The following is a 17,166-nucleotide window of genomic DNA, read 5'->3' as shown; positions in this document are numbered from 1 at the left end:
TCGGCGCAGCGCGTCTCCTCCCGCGGGCGCCCCCTGCTGGGCGGGAGGACGCAAAGCAGAGAGGGGCCCGGGACTCCGGCCCGGGATACGGGACGGGGACGGGGACCCCGGGTCCAGACCTCTTCCCCACGCTCACCCCCAGCCCTGGGGGACCGCCCTAAGCCATCCCGCAGAGACACGAGGCGTGATAGGGGCTGGATTTCCCTTTCCTCAGCTGCAGCCCGCAGTGCCCCGCTCCCCACGGCGGTGGCAGCGGTCGGACCCCGGGACAAAACGGGGACCCTCCAGCCCCGTGATGCAGCGGCCAGCCTTGCGGCCTGCCCTGCCCCTCCCTGAGGGTCCCCGGGGCTGGGAACACCTTTCACTCCCCCTCCCACGACCAGAAAATTTATAAGAGGCTCCCCTGTACCTTCACATTTCACAAGGGAAAAAAGAAAAAACATCAAAGGGACCTTTATTTGTCACATCAAGAGGCACGAGATACAAGTGGTTTCAGGTGAGATCAGAAGCTCAGGAACAGGAAGGCCACAGGACTGAGGCACCTTCTTGCAACAGGGACAAACAAGGACCAGAGCTGGCTCTGGCCTGTCGCTGCCTCCCCTTGCATTGCTCCGGACAATTTTATTTTGAGCTAGAGACCCACCGCGGCTGCAACGGCTATGGGATCCCTGCGCAGCGGCAGAGCTGGAGGGGTCCCTTCCACAACCAGCTCAGCTCTACCGAAAGCTGATGCTCTGGGTCAGCGCCCGCAGGAGTGGAGCAGGACGCCCATCACCGAGCTGCTGAGCACGGCCGAGCCTGTCCCTAGGGCTCTAACTGCCCTCCGCTTTGCTCCGCAGCTCGTCAAAGACCTCACTCTGCTTCCTTTTGTCCTTGGCACGGATGATGGCCATCCTGAAGAGCTTGCAGTAGAGCTCCATGGCGGTGGGGCTGTCGTCGTTCCCGGGGATGGGGTAGGTGATCAAACAGGGGTTGCAGTTTGTGTCTACCACCCCCACGGTGGGGATGTTCATCTTGGCAGCATCCCGGATGGCCACGTGGGGCTCAAAGACGTTGTTGAGGCTGCTGAGGAAGATGAGGAGGTCAGGAAGGCGGACGCCGGAGCCGAACTGGATGTGTGCGTTGGTGAGCAGACCGCCCTGCCAGTAGCGGGTGTGGGCGTACTCCCCACACTCCCGCGCTGTGTTCTCGATCAGGTGGCAAAACTGGCGCTTGCGGCTGACGAAGAGGATGATGCCCTTGCGGTAGGCGATGTGGGCGGTGAAGTTGAGAGCCAGCTGGAGGTGCTGCATCGTCTGATCCAAGTCGATGATGTCTTGATCCAGGCGGCAGCCAAAGATATAGGGCTCCATGAACCTAGAGGGACCAGAGGGAGGGCGACACAAGGGGACACGGGGACGGGGTGCTACAGGCATCGAGCAGCATTTCTAAAAGTGGTGTGGCCCCACAGAAATCTTCCCACACCCCAAATCCCATCCAATACCAGAGGTGGTCCCTGTACAGAGAGCCCTTGTGCGCAGTGTCTGTCCCAGCCAGGCTCAGGGGGTGCAGGTCTGACACCCCGCTTGCTGCCCACGCTGAGCGGGGTCCCTGCACTTTTGCAGGGCAGTAACCGTGCCCAGGATGAAACGTGGGTCTGTGTGGGCAGTTCCAGCCCCAGACCGATCTAGTGCAGCCCCCAAAGGCTCACACGGTCTCGGGAAACGCTCCTGATGCCGACAAGCACAAACAGGGTCACTCACCTATGCCGACATCCCTTTTTGTGCCCCAGGTGCACCCGAGCATCAAAGAGATCTTTCAGGGAGAAGAGCTCCTTCACGTTGAAGAAGTCGGGGTGGCTGAGAGGCTCGGACAGCAGCTTGTCATCCACAGCTGAGAGAAGGGAAAAAAAAATCGATCAAACACTTTTCCCTCCTGTTTTGTTTGCAGGGGTTGAGCCGGCACTGCAAAAAGGGCCCTGATGTCCCCATATTGAGTACAGGGGCCTGGCGATGGCAGCAAGGACATCGTTCGGCCCGGGGGGAAGAAGTCGGGGTGGCTGAGAGGCTCGGACAGCAGCTTGTCATCCACAGCTGAGAGAAGGGAAAAAAAAATCGATCAAACACTTTTCCCTCCTGTTTTGTTTGCAGGGGTTGAGCCGGCACTGCAAAAAGGGCCCTGATGTCCCCATATTGAGTACAGGGGCCTGGCGATGGCAGCAAGGACATCGTTCGGCCCGGGGGATCCCCCCCTTTTCCTCGGGGAAGGGCAGCACTCACCGCGGGGCCGGGCCGCCGGTAATAAATATCTTTTTATTCAAAATAAATAACAAGTTATAAATTTCCATTTAATATAACCCAAGTCAAGAATGTAGTATGTTCAATGGTGTTCTAAATGAGCAAACAGGGCTTGATTCAACATCTGATATGATTTAAGACAGCCTTCATTATCCTGTGTGGTTTCCAGCTGCTGCTCCATAAAGGCCTGGATCTTCCATAGGCATAATGAAACCTATGCAGATGTCTCAGATGGCCTGGAGCATCTCAAATGGATATCTACTTGTGGACAACCTAATCACTTTTTAAATAGCATAAGGATTAATGTTAAGATAAGACTATCTTAACTTATCTCTAAAAATCTCTTTTCAGAGTTTCAGACATGTCAGTATGAGATGGGAAATTGATGATAACCTTCCTTGGTAGATTCTGTAACCATTCTAAGATTCTACGATTAGGTCACACAGCTTGCTAAGAAATTTTCTTTTCTTCTTCTTTCGATGCACGGGGTGGCTGACAGTCAAAAAGGACTGCTGAACAGGACAGCCACTGTTCATATTTAATGTTTGAAATGGTTGAATTTGAAATTCAAGATCTGAAATCTAATCTGGATTTGATTTTTCTCTTTACCTAGAATCACAGAATCACAGAATGCTTTAGGTTGGAAGGGACCTTAAAGATCATCTAATTCCAACCCCTCTGCGATGGGCAGGGACATCTTCCACTAGACCAGGTTGCTCAAAGCCCCATCCAACCTGTCCTTGAACACTTCCAGGGATGGGACCTCCACAACTTCTCTGGGCAATTTCTTCCAGTGCCTCACCACCCTCAGAGTGAAAAATTTCTTCCTGGTATCTAATCTAAATCTCCCCTCTTCCATTTTGGAGCCATTCCCCCTCATCCTATCACTACATCCCCTTGTAAAAAGTCCCTCTCCAGCTTTCTTGTAGGCCCCCTTCAGATACTGGAAGGCCACAATAAGGTCTCTGCGGAGCTTTCTCTTCTCCAGGCTGAACACCCCCAACTCTCCCAATCTGTCTTCCCAGCAGAGGGGCTTCATCCCTCTGGTCCTCTTTGTGGTCCTCCTCTGGACCCACTCCAACAGGTCCATGTCTTTCCTATGTTGAGGGCTCCAGAGCTGGATGCAATACCCCAGGTGTGGTGTCATGAGAGCAGAGCAGAGGGGCAGAATCCCCTCCCTCGCCCTGCTGGCCACGCTGCTGGGGATGCAGCCCAGGATGCGGGTGGCTTTCTGGGCTGTGAGCGCACATTGCCAGCTCATGGCCAGCTTTTCACCCACCAGTACCCCCAAATCCTTCTCGGCAGGGCTGCTCTCCATCCCTTCATCCCCCTGGCAATGAACTCCCCGAAGCCAATGGAGATGAAGTGCCCTTATCCTTTCACCCAAGCTCCTGCACGTGGCGGGTGCTATTGATACCGGCATTTAAAGCATCTTCCCTTTTCTTGCTCTCGCAGACCTCCTTCCACGTCACCTCGCACGCGTTTTCGAATACTCTGGCACAGCATGGCATGTACAGAGATAACGGGCTCAACACCTCCCTGGAGAAGAGCCACGTCACCGGCCCAGACAACTTCATCACTGCCTATGACCACCTCAACTTCCATCCCAGCTACAACCCAAGCGGCCCGTCGCACTGTTAGATCTGTGGCAGTAACGATGACAATGTGAAGCCACTTCAGTTTACAGCTGGCTGCCTAGATAAAAAACCAACCAAACAAACAACACCCCCCCAAAAAAAAAACCCCATAAGCAAGCAAACAATAGCACTGACCTTACCCTAAATCTGTTGCTAAGCCTCATCTGAATGCCTAAGAGCAGACTCTGCGCTGTTGCACTGTAGCGGCTAAACGAGGTTACAGGCTATTTCATCAAGACTAAGGCAGGTTTCCGTTACGGTTGCGCCCCGTGCCATCAGGCTGGGACGGGGCGCTCTTATCAGAGCACCTGGCTTCAGGTCACCTCTCCTGAACCCAGACCTGGGATGCCACAGCAGAAACAAACAGCAGTGGGCAGGGAATTAAGTGGGTAAGCAAGCTGGTATGAAAGCCATATTGTTTAGACAGAGTCCTGAACTTAAAATAGTTTCAGTGCTGTTTTCTTAACACAGAGACACATACAGGACAATAATGCTGCTTTTCAAAATGCCTTTGAGCATACGGGAATGCTGTGATTGCGAAAGCAAAAAGAGCAGCTCCCGGGCAGCGCACCTTCCCGTGCCACGCTTTGGGAATAACACCCAGCGATGGTTTTTTGGATATTGCTCACCCAATATTGACTCTGTGAAGAGAAGCAGGGAAAGGGCAATTAGAACCAGCTGATGGCTGCCTGCGGTGGCATTAGCGTTGTGTCTGCTGCAAGGCATCCGCAGTACTTTAACGACACTGAAAATCCCAGTTGTTATCACCGAGGAGAGTAAAACTGTATTGACCGTCAGGAAAGTAGATCATACGGCACAATAATCAGCAGCAGATTAACACATGTGCTTCACACTATTAACCACGTAAGTCAGGATTTAATGAGAATTATCTCCTGAACACAGGGAAAAAAATCTTTCAGTTGGGTAACGTGAGACTTGCTCTTAGAGTGTGATGAATAGCTACAAAATTGGCAAGTTAAAAGGAGCAGTACATTTCTAAGAATAACTCCCAACCCCAAATTGTTTTATGGTGTTTTTGTTTTTTTTTTTTTAACAGGACTCCTACCTAGTTAAGATCACAAATTTAGCTTTGGGGGAAGAACAGTTTAAATCTGTGTTATCAAAACCAAGTTTAGTAATTTGTTGGGAAAAACACAGCCACTTTGGTACTAGATGAAAATAGCTACTTTACAGAATGAATGTTACGAGGAATAATATCTTAATTGAGAAAGATTCCATGTGATTAAAGGTCAGTTAAACGGCTCATATGAACTCTTTTGTTTTATTTATAGGCAGCATCTAGTTATAAATACTAGAACAATATACATTACATATATATATTCCCTCAAGCTTTTCTCTGTCGATCCTTTAAACTCTTGGCTCATATACCACATATCATTAAAAATTAAGATTTTAAAACTGTTTCTGTACTATTTAATGAATAACCAAACTGCATGTTTTCCAGAGGTATTCACTACGCCTTTGGATTTCTTGTAGAAAGCACGTTCATCTTTCTTGCCTCTCAAAACTACATTTTAAGAAGTTATTCAAATAAAGACAACTAATCAAAAAGACAATCTTTTCTTAAGTTTTATTGCAACAACTGTAGTTACACAGCCAGTGAAACTGCTTCATTTAGGCAGTAACTGCGCTAAATGGAAACCCTTAGCACATTTTGCTTAAAAACCAGTCTTGAAGAGAAACTAGTCTGCCTGTTGTGGATGAGAAACAGTCCCACCTATAACATACTGATAGTAGATATTAAAAATGAGCATACTACTGTTCTGTTTGCTAAACAAAATAAAAATTAAAAAAAAAAGAGTGTAATAGTATGTCCAAGTACCACTGCAAATGATACTCTTCATGTTAGAAAAATTCCCCGTTTGTGTCATTTTTATATAGTCTTACAAACTGCAGAGGAAGCATGACGATGATATACTCAAGCATACTTGCAAGGTAGAGGTATTCTCTTTAGTTAATAACGTCACTAAGCAAAAATCTGAAGTCCAGAAGCGAGCAGGCCTGTACTTGTGCTTTTTTCAAACATTCAAACCCCAGCGTAGCTACATGTTCCTGGACACACCAGCAAGATTTTAATCACGCCTACCAAACAATTCCAGTTTTCACTGCAATGCATTTAGTCACCTCAAACAGAAGAACAGCCGGCTAAATTCATGTTTGCTGAAAACACACCAATACATTGGAACAAGTAAATATACTAAGCAGAAATGGGCCTGAAAATGTAACTTTTTAAATATTTAATGTGTGAAAACAAATAAGTAACCCTCTATCATTGACTGCTATTCTTCTATTATACTCTAGACAGTACCTTGAGCTTCTCATAACTTCCCTTTCTTCTCCTGAAAGGAAAAATAACATAAAGCGCTGAATTAATACAAACAGTTGTCACGATTTTACATATATTTTTATCCACAGATTTTTCTGCAGGTGGAATAATTTAGGGATAAGACTGCCTCTTAGAAATATAAATGTAGTGGGTTTTGTCACATATTTTCCACCTGTTTTCATACTTCATCTAAAAACACCCACCTCTTTTCTTCCCTGCCTTAATTTTTTCCATTTTTCATTTTATTCTTAAACTGAAACCAGTGCCTTTGAACAGTTTTGCATTCAGTGTACCTCACATCACCCTCATACAGAGCGTATCCTGAGACACGCCGGAGCACGGTTATCCAATTCACTTCCACTGAGGTTCACTGAGAAGGGAGCAAGATGTCTGCTTCACTTGCAGCCGGCCCCAAGAGACGTGCCTCTACACGTTCATTTGCTCAACATGACACTTCTCATACTTAGGCCAAAGACATATTTTCCTAGTGTTTATTTTCCTACATTTCCCTATTTTAGTGGGCTTAAGAAATAGCGGCCTGTTTGTTCAGATGTTGGAGACACAATACACTTTTTAAAAGAAATACTTGTACAAATTCAAAATACCATCTTAAAGATGATAGGTCTCACTGCAGAGAATCTATCTGCAAGTGTCTGTCTACTCTGTATTTTGAAAGCAAGGTTTTCACGTTTGCAGATAAAATTATGCGAGGCTGTACGATCAAACCAAGACAAACTGCAGTTCCTAAAGGTCTGAAAAATTAAAAAGCATATACATTAATAAAAGAAATGGAGGCAGAGATGGTGTGTTCCTTCCTTGTATAAAAAGCAGCTACACGTCAAAACACATGTTCCTAAAATAGCAGCAAAGAACTGCTTATAAAAAATTAAGGGAGTCCTTGTGGTCCCCTGAGGATCCTTGCAGATTGCCCTTCCTGAAGCACAGAAAAATAGCCCCTGTGATAAAAATAAAACAATATACCTATTTTCAAAGTCCTGAGCAAGTACAGATTTGTCTGAGAACTCTGGTATTGCAGTCAGGATGCTGTAATTCACCAGTAGCCATAACAAAATATACTGAGTAGTTTAATACCTTACCATTCAAATTAGCAAGTTTTGTGCTCTGACTGAAAAAAAAAAAATTGTGCATTTTTAAAAAATAGAAACCAGCATTCATTAAAAAAAGTTAACTTTACATGCCTGAGTGGATGCGAGTTCATGGTTCCATGCGTGTATCTACTGCAGTGGATAAAGGATCAAATTAATGCCTCTGGAGGGTTGAAATAATGGAAAATGGAGCTTGTTCTGGGCACCCCCCAGAGCTATTGCTGGAGTGATGAAAAGGGCCAGGAGGGGCATAGAGTCTGTGCCTACTCCGTGGTTGGCTGTCTGTTATGATCAGTATCCACAGGAAGAAAAAAATACATGTGGTACTGCATCTATCAAGATTCAACCTCAAGAGATTTGTACTGCAGTCCCAAACGTGTGGGACTCTTGCTCGTTCATTTATTCTCACTCAACATCTTTCTACTCCTCAGCTGTTCAACCTTTAATCTGTAGAGTATAAGAGTAATTTCTTATTGCTCCAAGACTCCAGGCTTCTCTTTTTTGAATGAGTGACGAGAACTGTACCCAGAATGACGATACTGCCGGCCGAGCCATGGCACTCTTCTTATGGTTGCGGCACAAACTCCAAAGATGTTCATTGACCCACATCCCCTGTGGGTGCTTGCTCCTCCTTGGCAAGTCAGCAATTCTCATGGGACAAACTCTGGAAAAATCACTTGCTGAGATCAAATGTGACTGGGAGGACTTGGAGGCAGAAGGGAATACCCATAGCATGTAGGTACAGAAACACCAAGGGTAACAGGATGGTTTGACTATCAAACCAGCGGTCTTCCTTCCCTCCCTCCCACCCTGAAGACTAGCTCAGTTTGCTTGTCTTGTAGAAGAACCTCAGTGCTGGGTGTCACAACGTCCCTCGTGAGCAAGAAAGCATGTTCATCCCATCTCCGCACCATCACGGGCTCCTAGACTCACTACCACCAGTGTTCAATAGCAGGGCAGTAAGGATCATGAGTTAATCCTGGAGGCTACAGAAGCTGTGCTACAGAGGATGCCAGTTAGAGATACAGCGGGTTCTCTCCAACTGAATCACCAATCTCACCTGCCTCAAAACCAAGGAACTCCTTTTGCTAACCCTTCTGCTACTAATGGAGAGGGGCGACCACAAGGAAAGACTCCATTTCTTGACCGCAAACACCAGAAAAGAAAACTGCTATTAGCATTTGCTAAAATTACAAGCTCCATTCCCACCCCCCAAGAATACCCACAATTTTTTTTGGCTATATACTTTGTAGATACTCCTTCTTTATTTTTTTTGTTATTAAGAACAACATTCCCTCAAACAGCCACATCTTTACACACCTGGATTCTGTTTCACAGTCACAAGGAAATCAGACGCTATTGTCGCACAGGAGATTAGTCTCAGACAGCGGGTGGCTAAAGACAATAGAAGGCAAGAAGGAAGAGCAGCAGGTGAACTGAGATCCTGTTCCCAGGTTCGGCTAACACAAATATGACTGTCTTCAAGGGAGACATCCTACACTCACAAATGTTACTGGCACAAGCTAATTACATCTTCCGACTACAGTCAGGAGGGGAAAAAAAGATCACACAAAGATACTACTCGCTAAAGACAATGACACAAACCATAGGAGGACTCTGGTTTCTCGGTCCATGGTCAGAACCCCATTTATTAAACATTATAAACTTATCAATGTACACCATTTCCTATATACAAATCAAGTTTATCAATTTTAAAAAGTGCTGTTTGAAATAAGGTTTTATTTAAAGCACAAGGTAATGGGAATTGCATCTTAACTGAAAGTGAATCAGTTCACAAGTATTATTGAGAACACAGACACATCGATGGGGGCACAAGACACCTTTTAAGTCTTAACGTTGATTTACTGAAAACTTTGAGGGGAAACATTCAGCTTATTTTATACAAACAGTACATAGTGCTTCCGTCACCTCTATTAAAATTAAGTATACAGTTTAATCCTTTTTAAGCAAGGTACTCTGAAAACTTCTATTTTAAAATACCAGCCTATTTACCTATTCCAAACAAAAGGCCCAAATCCTGCAACTGAATCAAGGCAGATAAAAATATATGCCTGTGTAGACGGACTGCAGGCACGTGAGCTAAATTAAAAAACCCACACTTTTCCAAGGTATCCTACCACAAAAATGAGATGATCTAGCATACGGATCTCTTAAACAAACCAACCAACCTAAGGACTATAAAAAGGTGGCTGGACAGTAAGAAATGTCAAGTGACCACTATAAACATGTTTAAAATGTAACTGCATAACAGTATAAACACACAAAGGATGTTGTTTATTTCTCTACATGCCACAGTTACTTGTTCTACTCTATGCTACGTGGTAGTTTGCCAATATTCTCCAAATGCGATCACACCAGGGGATACTGGATCCGTTCTCGACTGCTTTTGCTCTATTTTGCAACATTAAGGCCAGCCTCCAGGAAGACTGCTGAAGTGATTTGAGAAGCAAAGTGATACTGAGTGGTAGTTTGGCTGGGAGAAGTTCTACAGAAGACTCGATAAAGAGAGTATCAGATCAATTCACAGGGACAAGATGTAAGAACAAACTACTCAAAGGACTTGACTACACACAAATGAACAGGAAAGAACCAGCCAACAGCTTGAATTCACACTTTTTGGATTTTTCAGTGAAACCAGTGTGGGGGCACTTTTTTTTTTTGTGATATGAATGCGCTACTTCAATCCCATTTAAAGTTAGTACAAATAAAAAGATAGTAGTGAAAAAACGCTTTATTCTGGCTGCTGGAAACGGAGGCAGAGAAAGCGCTACCAGTATGAAAGAACAGTGCTGAAAATATCCTTGGCGTTTACATTAGGGGATTCCTACAGCAAACCTAGCTTTGTTCTATTGCACAGAAGTTGTAAATGAAAATAAAAGTTCACAGAAATGTAACATTTTAGAAACCACTTTTGAAAAAGGAAAATAAGGGCACTCAATTCAAGAAAGTTCATTCAGGAAACCGAAAGCCATTTCTGGGCAACTGCAGGGCATCAACGTTAGACTTGAGAATAACACGGAATTGTTTCAGCCTTGCAGGCCCAAAAGTACGTAAATCTAGTGAAATCCACAGAAATTGTTGTCTGACCAGACATGCTCCTTCACTTTTCTCGAACTGCAATTGTGCTTGGAATCATCCGCTAGCGGGAAGCTTCCGGTATTCAAAAGGTACTTCCAACAGCTGCTGAGATCGCTTTACACAGGACGTGAAGACAGACTGATCCACTTTATTTACCTGAATTTGCATTTGTATCTTCAAGGATGGATCTCCACACCTACAGCTGCACTGACTTCGCTGGAGTTCTGCTAACTGAACTCGCCCAACAGTCCTTGGGGTGGGAGAACTGAGACCCCAGCAAAAAACCATGACATAGGATTGTCCTAAGGCAGCTCGAATGTGAACAGATGTCAGATAATTTGCTTCAAAAGTAAAGCATAGCTATCAAATGCTGTGTTTTCCTAGGCTCTCTAAACAGATTGCCAAATATATTCTGCAGACAAACAGGCTTCCTTTTGATACATGATTAGAGGCCTCATAATTTAAAGCGTGATTAGCCAATATCTTATCTACAGTAACTACAGCATCCTGTAGTAATGCAAGCCCTAAAAATCATTATAAAAAATATTTCCTCAGAGCACTTTAAATAATTTACAAAATTCTACAAAAACTATGTATGTTTATCCATGATATCCCTGTTAAATAGAAGCATTTTTCACATTAGTGTGTATATGATATACAGGTATCAGTATCTCCCACTGTCTCTCTTTTCATGTCTCAAGTTTTATCAAGGTAATTACAATGATAGTTATTTTCTAAAAAGATGGTTACTGTAAAAAAAAAAGTGTACTTACATATTTGAAACCTTTCTTTTCAAGAGGGAATCTGAGCAGTCCCCTGCAGGTACATCAGTAAATTTTGCACACGTTTTGTCTAAAACTTTCTGCCCTTGGCCCACTTCACAAGCAGTTTCCCTATTCTGCAGGACAGGTATTTTTCCTTCCAAATTGGAGCTGGATACCTGAACTTCTTCCTGCCTGTCACTGTCCTGGCAGATAATTTTTTCCTTCTTAATGCACATCTGCACACTGTTATCCGTACATGCTCCTCCACTAGTTTTATCCACTTCTGCTGTCACATTTAGTTCCTGCAGTGGGCAACCTAAACTTGGATCTGACCTCCTGTCCTGCTGGTTATCCTCTCCCTTACTGCATGCATGTATACTCTGCTGAGATGTGTCTCTGCTAACTTTATCTGCTTTTGCCACTGCCATACTGTGTTCAGGGCGTGGGGGATCTAAATTGGAATCGGCCCAGCTGCCTTTGTGGATATCTCCTTCCTCGATCCGCATCTGCGTGTTCTCAGCTTTGGATATGCCTCTGCAAACCTTATCTACTTTTACTGCTGCCACACTCCGTTCCTGCAAAGGGAGACTCGAGTGTGAATCCGACTGGTCTCCTGAAGCATCGGCCTTTCTGCCACCCTCTGCTTCCTCTGTGACATGCAAAGGAGCAGCCTCCAGTCTTTCACAGGTTTCTGCTACAGGGGGACTTGACACTTCCACAGCGGGCTTCTGAGAAGAACTGGATTCTTTTATTGCTGTCATACGCTCCCCGCTAAATTCGCCTTCTGGCAAGGGGGCTCCTCTTCCCTGGTTAAGTATGTCTGTATCCTGGGAAGCTACCTCTGTTCCTAATGCACTGCTCTGGGTGAGCAAACGTTCTGCTTTCTGCCTTTTATTCAAAAGCATGGATTTCTTCCTGTCCCGAGCATATTTCAGACCTGCAATAAATTTACTTGAAATTTTTAGGTGAAAGGTATTCTTTCTTTTAGATCTAGTCTTTGCATTAATTACTTTTTGTACTTTACAACCTTCATTTTTGCTGGTTCTAGATGGAAGCATTTTCTGCCCAGGCTCTGTATTAGGGACATCTTTTTTACCTGTTGCATTTCCAGATAACTCATCATCAGCAACACTTTTAATGCCCACCACTCCTTGCTTAGCTTTTGCCTGACCAGTAGTATCAAGATTAACATTCTCTGCAGAGGAAGCAAATTTCCCACTGCCATGTAACATTGCACTTTTCCCTTCTGTTCTCTGGGAGTTCTTCAACTCATCAGTTTGCTGAGATAACTCAGTCTTTTTACTGTGACCCAGCATGAGGTCAATCTCATTTTCAACTGGCTGTTGCTTTCCTTTTCCTTTATTGGCAGTTTGTTTGGTCTCTCTCAATAGGTCCAGAGTTGCATCATCTTTTTGTATCTCTGAATTGCTTGCAGAGTCTTTAGCCTTTTCTGCCAAAAACTTCCTAATTTCTTGTTCAATGCTGTCATCGCTGTCCACTGAACTGCTGTCATCAGCGTCTGACGCAGCTGTGAAAGTACATTTTCTATTTTTAGCTATCCGCAGGTTATTCTGGTTTGAAGTTGGTTTAGGTTTATATCCTTTTTTAAGCTGTAAGTTAAACTCTAAGTTCTTAATGGTTTCTGTTTTTTCGCTGCTAAGTTTGACATTTGTGTCGTCTGGGGGATTTCTGATTGCATTCTCTTTCACAGCTTTTCTAGGTTTTGAGAGGCAGCTTTTCAGTAGCTCAGGATTCTTACATTTCCACTCATTTTGTTGGAGGCTACTAAATTCATCTAGCAGCTGAGTTTCTGTCTCGCTAAACCTGACTTTCTTCTTGCACTGAGATTTCTGGTCCTTGGACTTCTTCTTTAATTTTCTTTTAGACCGTAAAAGGTCCTTGATAGCACTATCAAGGTCCTCATCGCTATCCAGAGAACTGCTCTCATCATCCGAACCATCCTTCTCTTGAGTTTGGATGGTATTTTTCATAAGAGTTCTTGCGCTACTCTGAACCTGCATAAAAGGGTTTACAGAGTCCAAGGCCATACATCGGCCAACAGATCCAGATAATCCAGAAGACATCAGCTGCGGCTGTCTAGTCTCTTTGCTACTGAGCCTTTGAGCATCACAGAGCTCTGCGGGGCTGCTCAGGGCACACCCCTCTTGGAGCACAGGAAATTTTGAACAGTTACCTGGCTGGAAAAGTCCTGTCTCCAGCTGTTCAGGTGTTTTTGATGCACCTTGTTTCACTATTCTGCCTTCCCTTTTCAGTCTCCTTTTACGACTCAGTGACAGCTTCAGTGTTTTGGGAAGAGAAGGCTCAAGGGTACCGCTGAGGCTGTTTTGATCAGAAGGCAAAGGCATCTGGATTGAGTGTGACAGGCTGGGAGGCTTTGTTCCAAGGCTTTCCGACTGTGCTTTCAGAGCCAAAAAAGCCCTGATTTCTTGCTCTATACTATCATCGCTGTCCACAAGGCTGCTGTCACTTTCACAACGGGAGGAGGAGAGAAGCTGGGGAGAAAAGAAGGAGTCTGCAGCAAGTGATTTGTTGTCACTTCCCATTTGGGATGGCATGATTGTTTTGGAAATATCAAGGATAGCTTCTGCACACATGAGTTCTGCAGATGTGTCTGCTCTGCAAGAGGCCTGCAATGTGAGCTCACAAGCAGCAATCTTGTTTTCTGGAGGTGCAAAATGTCTGGCTTTTTTCAGTGGTTTAAACAGCTTGTTAAATTCATTGCTGGTGCTTTCCAATTCTGTTGACTTTGAATTAATTTCTTTTCTCTTATTGCTTACAGGGCTTTTATGGATTTCTGGTGAGGCACTTTTTGTTGAGCTGATCGTCAGGCTTGCAGAAATGTCTGCCATACCCTTTGTATCAAATTGTTCCCTCTGCAAAGGGACACAGTCTGTTGCATGACCTGCCTCTTTCCTGATTTTCTCCAGCTGATAAAGCTGAATGGCTTCTTCAATGCCATCATCACTACTCGAGTCAGATGTGTGCACGCTCTCATTGGCAATCGCTCCCCTCGTCTCCCAGTAATTAACTCCACTTTCTTCATTTCGCTCCACTAACCAGGGCTGGCTGGCAGTGGCCATTTCTAGATAGGCAGGGTTCACTTGGCTGAAGTCACTAGGCTCTTCTTGGATTTTGGACTGCAAACACTTGGACTGTGTGCTGGTTTTCTGTATCTTGGGATGGTGCCTCAAGAGCAGCGCATTACAACCTTGCTTTATAGCACCACAGTTTTTGTTTGTTGTTTCTTTGTTGCACTTTAGGACAGCTCTCACATGGGATTCTTTTTTATCCTTGCCGATTACACATTTATTAATTTCTTGCTGCTTCTTCTCATTCAAGAACTGCACTATTTCAGCTTGTATGCTCTGTTCAAAAGAGTCATCGCTGCTGATGCTCTGAGGGGAAGCAGGCTGTAGCCTTTTACCAATTCCCAGGTGGTCAGACAGGTACTCTTCTGAGAGCATCTCAGCTTTAAATTTCACAGGGAGAAGGTTACTAGCCATTTTGTTCTGGGAGAATTCTCTCTTAAACTTTTTGTCTCTGCTTATATTTTCAGAACACTCTGCATTCCTTTGCAAGGACTGGTCACTTTTGCTTTTTGCTTTCAAGTACTCTTGAATGGCTTCCTCTATACCGCGGTCAACAGAATCGTCGCTATCAGAATCGAGCAAGAGAGTTCCAAACCCCACATTCTCTTCCACTTCAGTGTCGTCTGAATCAGCGGGGCAACCACACTTGGTATATTGAGGATGCTTCCGTAGCAGTGTGGTGCTAGATGCGACTCTGTTACTAGTACCCTTTTCTCCTTTTTGTTTCTTCTGCATAATACAATCATACTCATTGTTCATACCCAGGGGAGACTCTTGGCTTTGCAGGTTGTTTATGATCATCTGAACTTTTGCACTTACAGAGGTTCTAGTGACGTCCCCTCCAGATTCAGAGAAGCAAACGGGGTATCTACAATTCCTTGCTGGTCCAAAGGACTCCCATTGCGTCTGAAGAGCTACCAAAGGAGAAGCATTCATAAGGAACATTCTAGCAGACAACAGCAAAGTCCACAACGGAACAGTTTTTCAGACTGGTCTCTCTTCCATCCTACAAAAAAAAAGAGGAAAATATTTTTTATTATGGAACTACCCTCTAGAAGTTCCATGTAATAATACTGGTAACATAAATTGTAAATTATTAACACTCAGACTTACAGTGCCAGATAATCACACGAGTTACTCCTCAACATCACTTTAACGGGTAAATCAGTCACTACTGCCATTAAGGGTAAGACAGAGCACTCATCATTTGTGGTTTTCGGTATTTTCTGGCACAATCATAATCCAATTCAGGTAATCACCGTCACTTCCGAAACTCTTCCTGCCCTTTTCATTGAAGGCTGGACTCTCTTTTGCGCATGCTCCTACATAACCACATATTATCAAGACACACAAAGAATCATTCTGATGATACCAGTGCACAGGTGTGTGCGATCCCCTTCTGCACTAAGGTTCTCTGAATATTTTTGCAATGAACTTCGTGGCAAGACAGAAAGAACGATTTTAAGGGAATCTTCCACAATGAAGTGGAATTGGTGGGAGTGGAGAACCCTGCAAAATATTCTGATCCCTGTGTTTCCTTTGACATAATTGCCCTTTTTAAAGAACGCCTGCCATGCATAGCTCAGCTTTTCAGTTTTACAACGAAAACAATGCTGGCTATGTCCACATGGTGTATAATAGGCGGATGTGAAGCAAGCTTGCCCATCCTCTGAGATGGTGGAACACAAACCAACTCTTATTCAAAGAGCAGAGTAACTGTGTTAGCATGATGCTTGAACTCAAACACTAGCCTGAGACAGCTTTTACTAGTTCTGGCTTGGCATTAAACACACACAACTGAGGGACTTGGAGCAGCTCAAAGAGAAGGGAGATTATTTCTTCCTGAAACATACTATACAGCAATAACCCTGAGACATCAATCACTCTGGTCTCACCACAGGACAAAAACTTTTGGTAAACATACATCTTTAGCAGGATGAAGATTATGAACTATTCTTTGTATTATAGTAGAAAACCCAAACAGAATGAAGCCCTGTTTCATGTAATAGTCAAAAATGCCATCCAGAAAATGCCAGATAACATCCCAAAGAGTTCACAACTTCCACGCGGTCCCATGAGGGCTGAAGGTTTCCCATTTGGTGGGATCAAAGCAGTTGCTGGCTGACACAAGGCATACAGCAACCCCAACAAAAAGCTACAGCAGTAGAACGGTTCTTCAAGCCCATTTTGCAGTCTCCCACACAAACCCACGGAGCCCCGATTGCAGCGTGGCACTGCACTCCGCTGACCTAAAGACACACTTCTTCCTCTGAACCCTCTCCGACCTAGCCCTTGTCAATTATTCTCTAGTTCTGGTTTCAAATTAATCAGTAGCAATAAATATTTTAAAGACTTAATGATTCTAAACTCTTTAAAAGAAGTATATTTGCTACTGAGAATAAGATGGCAGACAACAAGGGAAGACAATTCTTTATCACTTTTTAAAAGAGGACGGTGCTCCAACAAAGAGCATAGTATAACATAACAAATGCTTTTGTCAAAATTATTCTGGGACCTGTGCTCGGGGAGCAGTTTTATTGCCGTCTTGTTAGTAGACGAGAATATTCTTGAAATCCTATTGACCAAGGCAGGGTCAGCCTGAACATGCCTTACATGGTGTCCGCAGAGCGTTTAGCTCTGAACACACCACTGATAATGCTGTGCTGCTTCTTTTGCTAGTTCTCTGCCGTGGAACGTCTTAGCAGAATACATTTTAACCCAAGGTCTGGACAGCCATTTCTGATTTTCTTTTCTTCAGTGGTAATTACTTTCAAAACATCATTCCTGCAGAATTAAAAGTTTTTAGTGTAGTGATCAAGAACATCCC

General features: G+C 44.4%; 3 protein-coding genes across 3 annotated transcripts; 1 reads left to right on the top strand and 2 right to left on the bottom strand.

Moving 5' to 3' along the window:
• Positions 1–812: 812 nt before the first annotated feature.
• MRPS2 (mitochondrial ribosomal protein S2) lies at positions 813–3,787 on the bottom strand. The gene is made up of 4 exons (XM_009892327.1): positions 3,660–3,787; positions 2,259–2,287; positions 1,743–1,872; positions 813–1,356 (listed from the first exon to the last, which is right to left on the bottom strand). Exons 1-4 carry the CDS (start codon positions 3,785–3,787, stop codon positions 813–815), a joined length of 831 nt encoding a protein of 276 aa, XP_009890629.1.
• On the top strand, positions 3,786–3,917 carry LOC104292893 (chromosome unknown open reading frame, human C9orf116). The gene has a single exon (XM_009892326.1). The coding sequence runs from the start codon at positions 3,786–3,788 to the stop codon at positions 3,915–3,917; it is 132 nt and encodes a 43-aa protein (XP_009890628.1).
• A 2,307-nt stretch (positions 3,918–6,224) lies between these two features.
• On the bottom strand, positions 6,225–15,284 carry PPP1R26 (protein phosphatase 1, regulatory subunit 26). The gene is made up of 2 exons (XM_009892259.1): positions 11,239–15,284; positions 6,225–6,273 (listed from the first exon to the last, which is right to left on the bottom strand). Exons 1-2 carry the CDS (start codon positions 15,282–15,284, stop codon positions 6,225–6,227), a joined length of 4,095 nt encoding a protein of 1,364 aa, XP_009890561.1.
• Positions 15,285–17,166: the final 1,882 nt, after the last annotated feature.

Source organism: Charadrius vociferus, unplaced genomic scaffold (assembly GCF_000708025.1).
Source record: "Charadrius vociferus isolate BGI_N301 unplaced genomic scaffold, ASM70802v2 scaffold549, whole genome shotgun sequence".
In the NCBI taxonomy this organism is placed as follows: domain Eukaryota; kingdom Metazoa; phylum Chordata; class Aves; order Charadriiformes; family Charadriidae; genus Charadrius; species Charadrius vociferus.
Note: the sequence above shows the minus strand (reverse complement) of the source record. Positions and strands in the feature narration are given on the sequence as shown.

What these genes read in the sequence shown, in the direction of transcription:
- LOC104292893 (XM_009892326.1), top strand. Translation starts at nt 3,786, where the DNA reads ATGTACAGAGATAACGGGCTCAACACCTCCCTGGAGAAGAGCCACGTC.
- MRPS2 (XM_009892327.1), bottom strand. Translation starts at nt 3,787, where the DNA reads ATGCCATGCTGTGCCAGAGTATTCGAAAACGCGTGCGAGGTGACGTGG. An exon ending in CGCCACGTGCAGGAGCTTGG is followed by an intron (nt 2,288 to 3,659) that starts GTGAAAGGATAA and finishes TTGAATAAAAAG; the next exon opens with ATATTTATTACCGGCGGCCC. An exon ending in AAAAAGGGATGTCGGCATAG is followed by an intron (nt 1,357 to 1,742) that starts GTGAGTGACCCT and finishes TGGTCCCTCTAG; the next exon opens with GTTCATGGAGCCCTATATCT.
- PPP1R26 (XM_009892259.1), bottom strand. Translation starts at nt 15,284, where the DNA reads ATGTTCCTTATGAATGCTTCTCCTTTGGTAGCTCTTCAGACGCAATGG. An exon ending in AAAAGAAAGGTTTCAAATAT is followed by an intron (nt 6,274 to 11,238) that starts GTAAGTACACTT and finishes TTTTCCTTTCAG; the next exon opens with GAGAAGAAAGGGAAGTTATG.